This window comes from Vipera ursinii, assembly GCF_947247035.1.
Source record: "Vipera ursinii genome assembly, chromosome: Z".
NCBI classification, from domain to species: Eukaryota; Metazoa; Chordata; class Lepidosauria; order Squamata; family Viperidae; genus Vipera; species Vipera ursinii.
Window position 1 is genome coordinate 1,870,982 of NC_139517.1, and position 10,416 is coordinate 1,881,397.

The following is a 10,416-nucleotide window of genomic DNA, read 5'->3' on the forward strand; positions in this document are numbered from 1 at the left end:
GAGAGAGAGAGAGAGAGGGAGACAAAGGGGGAGGGGAGAGAAAGGGAGAGAGAAAGGGAGAGAGAGAAAGGGAAAGAGAAAGGCAGAGAAAGGGAGAGAGAGAGAGAAAAGGAGAGAGAGAGGGAGGGAGGGAGAGAGGGAGACAAAGGGGGAGGGGAGAGAAAGGGAGAGAGAAAGGGAGAGAGAGAAAGGGAAAGAGAAAGGCAGAGAAAGGGAGAGAGAGAGAGAGAAAGGGAAAGAGAAAGGCAGAGAGAGGGAGAGAGAGGGAGAAAAGGAGAGAGAGAGGGAGGGAGAGAGAAAGGCAGAGAAAGGGAGAGAGAGAGAGAAAGGGAAAGAGAAAAGCAGAGAGAGGGAGAGAGAGGGAGAAAAGGAGAGAGAGAGGGAGGGAGGGAGAAAGGCAGAGAAAGGGAGAGAGAGAGAAAGGGAAAGAGAAAGGCAGAGAGAGGGAGAGAGAGGGAGAAAAGGAGAGAGAGAGGGAGGGAGGGAGAGAGAAAGGCAGAGAAAGGGAGAGACAGAGAGAGAGAGAGAGAAAGAAAGGGAGAGAGAAAGAGAAAGAAAGAGATCACAATTCAAATTAGTGGGGAACGAGGGCCCCTTGAATGACTAGTGGACTTCCAGAATTCCCCACCTAGCATGGGATTCTGGGAGATGAAGTCCAGAAGTGATCAAAGAGCCCCTGTTCTATAAGAAGCTGCTCGTAAGCTCCAGGCCACAGTCCTCCTCCTCCTCCTCCTCCTCCTCCTCCTCCTCCTCCTCCTCCTCCTCCTCCTCCTCCTTTTCCAGCACTGATGACGTTCCCTAGTTGGGTGACGAAACATCTGCAAGGAAGCCGCCCAGGTCAGAGAGCACCAGGGACCCCCACAGTCATCGTCCTCCTCCTCCTCCCCCCCCTCCCCCCAATCCCTTCCCCTTCTAGCCCTGATGATTTTACCTCCGTGGGTTAGGAAACGTCCCAACTCGGAGAGCGCCAAGGAGCCCAGAGGGTCAACCCCGAGCCACCAATATCCCCTTCTATCCATCCACCCGCTCCTGTTTGGCACATTTGCATTCGGAGAACCTGGCCGAGTGGTGCAAAGCCTTCCAGCTAACGCCTTTGGACCAAAAAAAAAAAAAAAAAACCACACACACACACACACAACACCCCTCCCAATCTCTACACGCTTTTAAACAATACTTTAAAGAGAGAGAGAGAGAGAGAGAGAGAGAGAGAACGAAAGGAGGGAAGATAAGAAAACCCGGCCACCTTCCGGAAGAGGGCCGTAATCCTCTCTCGGCTGTTATAGTAGGGGGAGTTGACCCACACGATCCGGACCAGGCTGATGAGATGCGGCAGCTTTTCGGGGATGTCTTTGGGGCGCAGAGTGGCCAGTTCCTGGAAGGGCTCCTTCAGGATGGACAGGAAGCGGAGGTTGGACTGGGCCTGCTCCGACCCGTCCTGCAAAGCAGCGGCAGAGAGACGGAGAGAGGGAGAGAGAGAAGGAGGGAGGGAGGGAGGGAGAGAGAGAGAGGGAGAACAATTCACCAGAGGAAGGAAGGGCTTTGCATGTGCCCCGCTCCTCCCTCCGAAGAGAGGGGTCAGCCCTCGGTCTGGAATGGTGGAGGGTCTCCTGCTTGAACAGGGGGTTGGACTAGAGGACCTCTAAGGTCCCCTTCCAGCCATGCGATTCTCTCTCCCTCTCTCTCTCTCTATGTCTATCTATCTCTATCATCTATCCTCTTTTTTCCTTGTCTCTCATTTTTATCTCTATTATCATCTATTTATCTATCTTTTTTCTTATCTCTGTTTATTATCTATCTATACTTTCTTCTTTCGTTTCTTTATCTCCATCGTCATCTTCTTTCTCTCTCTCTTTTCTTTTTCTTTGTTTCTTATCTCTATTATCTCTATCTTTCTATCTCTAATCTATCCTTTTTTTCCTTGTCTCTCATTTTTATCTCTATTATCATCTATTTAGCTATCTTTTTCTTTTTTTTCTTATCTCTGTTATCTATTATCTATCTATACTTCCCCCCCTTTTCTTTCTTGTCTGTCATTTCTTTATCTCTATTATCATCTATCTTCTTTGTCTCTCTCTCTTTTTTTCTTTCTCTCTTTTTCTGTTTCTTATCTCTATTATCTCTGTCTATCTTTCTATCCCTATCTATCTATCTATCTATCTATCATCTATCTATCTCTCTATCATTTTTCAAGCAAAGATTGGATAGCTTGCAGCTGTATTTCTCATAAATTCCTTCCTTCCTTCCTTCCTTCCTTCCTTCCTTCCTTCTCTCATCTCCTTCCTTCCTTCTCTTTCTTCCTTCTTTTCCTTCTGTCATGTCTTTCTCCTTCCTCCCTCCCTCCCTCCCTTCCTCCCATTCCATCCTTCCTCCTTCCCACCCTTCCTTCCTTCCCTCCTTTACTTTTTTCCTTCTTTCTTTCCTTCCCATACTTCTCTCATCTCTCTTTCCTTCCCTTTCTTCTCTCATATCTCCTTCCTTCCTTCCTTCCTTCCTTCCTTCCTCCCTCCCTCTCCTTCCCTTCCTTCCTTTCCTTCCTTCCTTGCTTCCTTCCTTCCTTCCTTCCTTCCTTCCTTCCTTCCTTCCTTCCTTCCTTCCTTCCTTCCTTCCTTCCCTCCAACACTATGCTCCCTTCCAAGACTATGGTTCCACGTTCTGCGTTCTAAGAGGGCCAGGCCGAAGCCCACCAGGGCGATCCCAGCTCCGGCCTGGCCCTCTGCTCACCCCGCTGCAGGGGCGCCCCGGTGGCCCCCACCCCCGCCCGAACCTGGATCTGCTGGGAGAGGCGCTGGAAGGGGGCCACGTAGGAGGACTTGGAGAGCATCAGGATGCCCTCGATGTCCTTCACCCCCTTCTGGCACAGCTGCTTGCTGATCTCCGACAGGTCGGTGCAGCGGTTCTTCCAGAAGGCGATCTCCTCCAGGGGCCCCGAGCTCTCGCGGCTCTCCACCGCCTCCTGGGCCCTCAGCACGTCCTTGATCTGCCGCGTCCAGTGAATCATGGAAGCTGGGGGAGAAGAAAGGGGGGTGGGTGGGGAGGTGATGCCTTCTCGGCCTGTAGCCGCAAGTGAAGGTCTACGGCAGGGGTCTTCCAACTTGGCCCTTTGATGACTTGTGGACTCGACTCCCAGAATTCCTCACCCAGCCTGAGGGAACTATGACCCTTTGATCACTTGTGGACTTCAACTCCCAGAATTCCTCACCCAGCGTGAGGGAACTATGACCCTTTGATCACTTGTGGACTTCGACTCCCAGAATTCCTCACCCAGCGTGAGGGAACTATGACCCTTTGATCACTTGTGGACTTCAACTCCCAGAATTCCTCAGCCAGTGTAAAGGAACTACAACCCTTTGATCACTTGTGGACTTCGACTCCCAGAATTCCTCAGCCAGCCTGAGGGAACTACGGCCCTTTGATGACTTGTGGACTTCGACTCCCAGAATTCCTCAGCTGGCCTGAGGGAACTATGGCCCTTTGATGACTTGTGGACTTCGACTCCCAGAATTCCTCAGCCAGCGTGAGGGAACTGTGACCCCTTTAGGTCCTGCCCTGGTCTATGGCAGGAGTGTGTCGAACCTTGGCAACCTTAAGGCAACCCAGAATTCCCCAGGCAGCAGGGATCGGCCTGATGAGCTTCGGCCTGGCCGGTGTAGAATGTAGAACATACTGTAGTATCACAGTGTTGGAAGGGTCCTTGGAGGTCTTCCAGTCTATATCCTATATATTGAGGGAGGGAGGAAAAAAGGAAGGAAGGAAGGAAGGAAGGAAGGAAGGAAGGAAGGAGGGAGAGGGAGGGAGGAAGGAAGGAAGGAAGGAAGGAAGGAAGGAAGGAAGGAAGGAAGGAAGGAAGGAAGGACAAAGAACGGAGGTCAGGAAGAGAAGAAGTAAATGAGAAAGAGAAGGAAGGAAGGAGGGAAGGAAGAAAGGGAAGAAGAAAATGAGAAAGAAAGGAGGGAAGGAAATGAGAAAGGGAAGGAAGGAAGGAAGACAAGAGGAAAGAAGTTAAGAGGAAAGAAGGATGATTAGAGGAAGGGAGGAAGGAAGCTAAGAGGGAGGAAAGAAGATAAAAGGAAGGAAGGAAGGAAGGAAGGAAGGAAGGAAGGAAGGAAGGAAGGAAGGAACGAAGGAACGAAGGAAGGAAGGAAGGAAGGAAGCAAGCAAGCAAGCAAGCAAGCGAGCAAGCGAGCAAGCAATCCTGGCCACTTATGGCAGCCCCTCAGATCCTGGAACTCTGCTATCATGTCTCCCCTATTTCTTCTTTCCTTTAGACTGGCCAAACCCAAATCCCGCAGCCGTTCTTCGTAGTTTTTAGCCTCCAGGCCTCCTCCTCCTCCTCCTCTGACCCGTTTAGCGCCCCCCACTCGCCCAGCCCAGACCCCCCCAGACCCCTCACTCACTCTCCAGGCGTTGAATCACAGCTTTGTCCTTGAGGGCCACCTCGGCGCTGATGGAGTGCGACTCAATCGGGATGTAAAGGACGGTGCGGCCCTTTATCTTGTAGCGGGTATCTGCGGGTAAACAGGGCTGGGGATTAGGGTTTTTGTTGGCTTTGGAGGGAGGGGCGGCCTTGGGGCTTCTCCTCGGGACACCCCCCCCGGTTCTCATTTCTCGGTCCTTGGCTGAAATGCCCACAGGTAGGTCCTCGAGTTATGACTATCTGTTTAGTGACCGTTTGAAGTCACGACGGCACCAGAAACAGTGACAGACAAACCAGCACTCGCGCTTACGACCGTCGTGGCAAAAATCACCCCCCCCACGATCACATGATCGAAATTCAGGCAGCTGGCAAGCCCCCGGTTAATAACTGCCATGATTCGCTTAACAACCAGCGTTGAGAGAGGTCATAAAATTGATTTACTTCATTGCCTGGCTTGTCCTCGCACTTATGACCATCGCACCCTCCCCAAGGTCATGCGATCGACATTTGTTTCATTAGGCAACCGGCATGTATTTATGACATCCGCATCGTCCTGGAATCACATGACCTTCTTAGCTGGCTTCCACAAAACCAAGTCAATGGGGGGGGGGGGGGAAGCCAGATTCGTTTAACGACCGTCTCACGCACTTAACAACAGCAGCGGTTCACTTAACAATCCTAGCCAAAAAAAAAATGGGTGCGATTTGGAACTGCTTTGCTTAACAACAGCAATTCTGGTCTTAAATTGAGGCCGTTAAGCCGAGGACTACCAGCACGGCAACCATTTGGAGACAGGTTGTCTCGGCTGCCCTCGACTTACAAGGTATTGATTTAACAGCTAACCAGCTTATGTAACGTAAGATGTAAGATGTAATGTAATGATGGGAATGACTCAGCAGGGTCTGAGTCTCTTTAAGAGCCTTTTATGACTTGCATAAAGGGAAGGCTGTGCTGATGTGTTCTGTCTCTTCCATTTCCTGCTATAACTGTGGTTAGTTGGATCCTGCTATATTAGCACATGTATGTATACTGTTCCTGGTGTATGATATTGTAGATCAGGGGTCCCAATCCCTGGTCCGTGGACCAGTACCGAGCCGTGGCATGCCAGCAACCAGCCCGCACAAACAAGCAAAGCCCCATCCACGAGATGCGGGCAGCACAGAAAACCACACACCCTCCGGTCCACGGAAAAACCTCTCTCCACGGAACCGGTCCCTGGTGCCCAAAAGGTTGGGGATCTCTGTAGTAGATAGTGTAAGATAAACCGCCATTTAATAAAAACCACTGTTTACTGTGTTTACTCCTGGATTATCTCAGCGCAATAAGACTGTGCACGCTCTGACAAGTTCATTTAGTTTATTAAATTATTTTTATTTTATTTTTATTTTATTAAATTTATATACCGCCCTTTCCTGAAGGACTCAGTGACCGTTTGAAATCGCAACAGCGCTGAAAAAAGTGACTTGGGACCGTTTTTCACATTTAACGACCGTCGCAGCATCCGTACGGTCACGTGATCAAAATTGTCTTGTATTTATGATGGTCGCAGTGCCCCAGGGGTCACGTGATCCCCTTTTGTGACCTTCAACGGGGAGGAGGGGAGCCAGATTGACTTAACAACCATGTTACTAACTTACCAACTGCAGTGATTCATTTAAGAATGGTGGTAAAGAAAGGCCGTGCCATGGGGCAAGGCTCACTTAACAAATGTCTCAGTTAGCGACAGAAATCTGGAGCTCCACTGCGGTCGTAAGTCGAGGACTACCTGTATCAGCAGCCAGAGAGACCTGTGACAACCCCAGTCCAGGAAAAAGCAACGAGGTCAGGGGTAGGCAACCTTGGCTCTTTTATGACTCGTGGACTTCAACTCCCAGAATTCCCTGGCACTAATGCATTCCTTTTGATGTGTATACCCATTGATGTGCTTACTCTCTTATAATCCCTTCCTCTGCAATCTTTCCACTCTAGGAGGAAGGAGGGGGAAAAAAAGGCATGGCTGGCTCAGGAATTCTGGGAGTTGAAGTTCACGAGTCAAAAAAGAGGCAAGGTTGCCTACCCCTGACCTAGGTTGTCAGCAGAAGGTGATCCAATCGGAAGAACTGCAGAATCCCTACCTGTCAGGGAGGTCATGAAGTGGTAAATTTCGGAGAAAAATTCGTTTTTGATGCTTTCGGGCCAGGAGCCTTTGCGGAAGAGGCGGGGCAAGTAGACCGAGTTGAGCGTGCGCATCAGGGAATTTATGTAGGGTTTGCGCACGGAGCCGAATTGCACCACTTCGTGGAAATTCTCCTCCGTGATTTCCGCCTTCTCCTGGCGAATGAAGTAGGCGAGCTGCTTCTGCTCCTGTTGAGAGAAACGCGAAATCACTTTGGGTTGAAAAAGGGAGGCCTACCGTTGCATTTTCTCAAGCTTCAGCTCCCAGAATTCCCCAGCCAGCCATGCCTTTCCCCCCCCTACCTCCTGTAGCAGAAAGATTGCAGAGGAAGGGATTATAAGAGAGTAAGCACATCGATGGGTATACGCATCAAAAGGAATGCATTTGTGCCAGGGAATTCTGGGAGTTGATGTCCACCCACCTTAAACTATCCTGTGATGGGAAGCCTCGCTCTCGAGCGGAGGGCTTCCAACCCAGCAACTTTAAGGCTTATGGGCTTCAATTCCCAGAATTCATCAGCCAGCCTTTTTCCCCCACCCCAGTTTGCTGAAGTCAAGATATATTATGTCGACCGCCTAACTGCCGTCTATTTAAAGTTATCAAAAAATGCAATAAAGATAATCTAGCCACATTTGCTGTGGTCCTGTCCATGCTGAATTCTGGTAAGTGCTGGCTGGGGAATTCTGGGAGTTGAAGTCCACCTGGCTTAAAGTGGGTAAGGTTGAGAAAAGCACTGTGCTAGAACATGACCAACAATGTGTGCCTCCCAAAGTTGTGAGCGTTCCATCACTGGAGGCTTTTAAGAAGAGACTGGACAGCCCTTTGTCTGAAATGGGGTAGGGGTCTCCGGCCTGAGCAGGGGGTTGGACTAGAAGACCTCCCAGGTCCCTTCCAATTCTGTTGAAGTTCTGGTCTGTTCTGTTTTGATGGTCTTTATGGAAGTCTCTGTTTGACTCGACAGTCAGATGGACCCATTTAACAAAACAACAGAGTTGGAAGGGACCTGGGAGGTCATTTAGTCCAGCCCCTTACTCAGGCAGGAAACCTCATGCCATTTCAGACAAAGGGTTGTCCAGTCTCTTCTTCAAAACCTCCAGTGATGGAGCGCCCATGATTTCTGGTGGCAGGTTGTTCCACTGGTTCATTGTCCTCACTGTCAGGAAGTTTCTCCTTAATTCCAGGTTGCTTCTCTCCTTGATGAGTTTCCATCCGTTGCGTCTTCTCCTGCCTTCAGGCGCTTTGGAGAATAAGTTGACCCCCTCCTCTTTGTGGCAGCCCCCCGAAACACTGGAATACTATCATGTCCGTCCTAGTCCTTACGGAAGCCTCTGCCTCACCCAACAATAAACTCAACGGATCCACCTGGTTTGATATGCAACGGAAATTACAGCTTTTCCCATGCAGCATTCCCCCACACTGGCTGGGGGATTCTGGGAGTTGAAGTTCATCCAGCTTAAAGATGATAAGACTGAGAAACTCCTAGAGACCAGCTATATATCTATATCTATATCTATATCTAAATATCATCTATCTATCTATCTATCTATCTATCTATCTATCTATCTATCTATCTATCTATCTATCTATCTATCTCTATCTCTATTTATCTATTTATCCATCCATCCATCCATCCATCCATCCATCCATCCATCCATCCATCTATCTATCTATCTATCTATCTCTATTTATCTATTTATCTATTTATCCATCCATCCTCCATCCATCCATCCATCCATCCATCCATCCATCCATCCATCCATCCATCTATCTATCTATCTATCTATCTAGATCTTAAAACATTCTTTTTCGAACAAGCTGGCCTGGTCTGACGGGATGGGGTTGGGTTTTTAAAATTAGTTTTTAACTTAATATGTATTGATTTTATGGGCATGATGTTTAATGGTTTTTTAATGGTTTTTTAATTTTTGTATTTGATTTTTATTGTGTATTGCCCTGTTCACCGCCCTGAGTCCTTCGGGAGAAGGGCGGTATAGAAATCAAATTATTAAATTCAAATTATTAAATCTATCTATCTATCTATCTCTAGTTATCTATTTATCCATCCATCATGTTTATGTTTATGTTTTATTTAATTTATATACCGCCCTTCTCCCTGGGGACTCAGGGCGGTTCACAGGGCATATAAATAAAAATACAATACTATACAAAAGTTAAAACAAAGATTAAATCAGTGCCCAATTAAAAAACAATAATGCAATCTAAAATAACAATTTAAAACCCAGCTCCCCCGTCAGGCCAGACCGGCCAATTCAAACAAATGGGTCTTCAGACCACGACGGAAAGTTCGGAGGTCCGATGCCGTCCGGAGCTCCACCGGCAGTTGGTTCCACAAAGCCGGGGCACCCACAGAGAAGGCTCTCCCCCTGGGGGCCGCCAGTCGGCATTCCCTGACCGGAGGCACCCTGAGGAGGCCCTCTCTGTGGGAACGCACAGGGCGGAGGGGAGTTGAAGCCGGCAGCAGGTGGTCCCCGAGGTACCCCGGACCCATGCCATGTAGGGCCTTAAAGATCATAACTAAGACCTTGAACCTCACCCATCTATCTATCTATCTATCTATCTATCTATCTATCTATCTATCTATCTATCTATCTATCTGTCTATCTCTATTTATCTATTTATCCATCCATCCATCCATCCATCTATCTATCTATATATCTATCTCTATTTATCTATTTATCCATCCATCATCCATCCATCCATCCATCCATCCATCCATCCATCCATCCATCCATCTATCTATCTATCTATCTATCTATCTATCTATCTATCTATCTATCTATCTATCTATGTCTATCTCTATTTATGTATTTATCTATTTATCCATCCATCCATCCATCCATCCATCCATCCATCCATCCATCCATCTATCTATCTATCTATCTATCTATCTATCTATCTATCTATCTATCTATCTATCTCTATCTATTTATCCATCTATCTATCTATCTATCTATCTATCTATCTATCTATCTATCTATCTATCTATGTCTATCTCTATTTATCTATTTATCCATCCATCCATCCATCCATCCATCCATCCATCCATCCATCCATCCATCCATCCATCCATCCATCTATCTATCTATCTATCTATCTATCTATCTATCTATCTATCTATCTATCTATCTATCTATCTATCTATCTCACCTGCTTGACCCAACAATAAACTCAACGGATCCACCTGGTTTGATATGCAACGGAAATTACAGCTTTCCCCATCCAGCATTCCCCCACGCTGGCTGGGGGATTCTGGGAGTTGAAGTCCACGCAGCTGAAAAGCCGATAAGGCTGGGAGAAGCTGCGCTAGGAGGAGACCTCTAGAGACCATCCAAACGGGCCTCCTGACAGTCCCTGCGGAAGCTTCTGCTTGACCCAGGAGTAATCTGGATGGGCGCCCCTTGGTTTCTTTTGGGGGTGGGTGGGGGGGTTCTCGAGGTAAACACCCCGGTTTTATTGCCCCCACCCCCCACCCTTCCCAAAAGGGAGAAGCCCACCTGGTGGGGCATGACCGGCTCCACTTTCAAGCCGGCGAAGTCGTCAACGTAGAAGACCAAGAGGGTTTGGCTGACGTCCTTCAGGAATTGGTCCATGGCAGCCAGGTGTTCGTCCGTCCACATCTCTTCGGTCAGGCCGCACAAGGAGATCCGGTTTCGGAGGCAGGGCTTCTGCACAAAGAGGGCGAAACCCACAACGTGGCCAAGGGGACGCCACAGAGAGGGGCGCTTTTCACTGGAGAAGCTTGTGTCTTTGCACAGATGGGCGAGAGAGAGTCCTCGACTCACAGGGATTCGTTTAGCGACGGTCCAGAGTTCCTACCTGGGGGACA

The 10,416-nt window shown here is 48.5% G+C and overlaps 1 protein-coding gene across 1 annotated transcript in view; it reads right to left on the minus strand.

Annotated features, from left to right (window-relative positions):
* Positions 1-10,207, minus strand: part of DNAH2 (dynein axonemal heavy chain 2) — a gene marked incomplete at both ends in the record, with an annotated part of 106,937 nt that extends 96,730 nt beyond the window's left edge. The window contains 5 exons of the mRNA XM_083378746.1: positions 1,244-1,435; positions 2,765-3,003; positions 4,395-4,505; positions 6,529-6,757; positions 10,085-10,207. Coding sequence (XP_083234872.1) covers positions 1,244-1,435; positions 2,765-3,003; positions 4,395-4,505; positions 6,529-6,757; positions 10,085-10,207 — 894 coding nt within the window. The remainder of the gene's footprint in view (positions 1-1,243; positions 1,436-2,764; positions 3,004-4,394; positions 4,506-6,528; positions 6,758-10,084) is intronic.
* Positions 10,208-10,416: the final 209 nt, after the last annotated feature.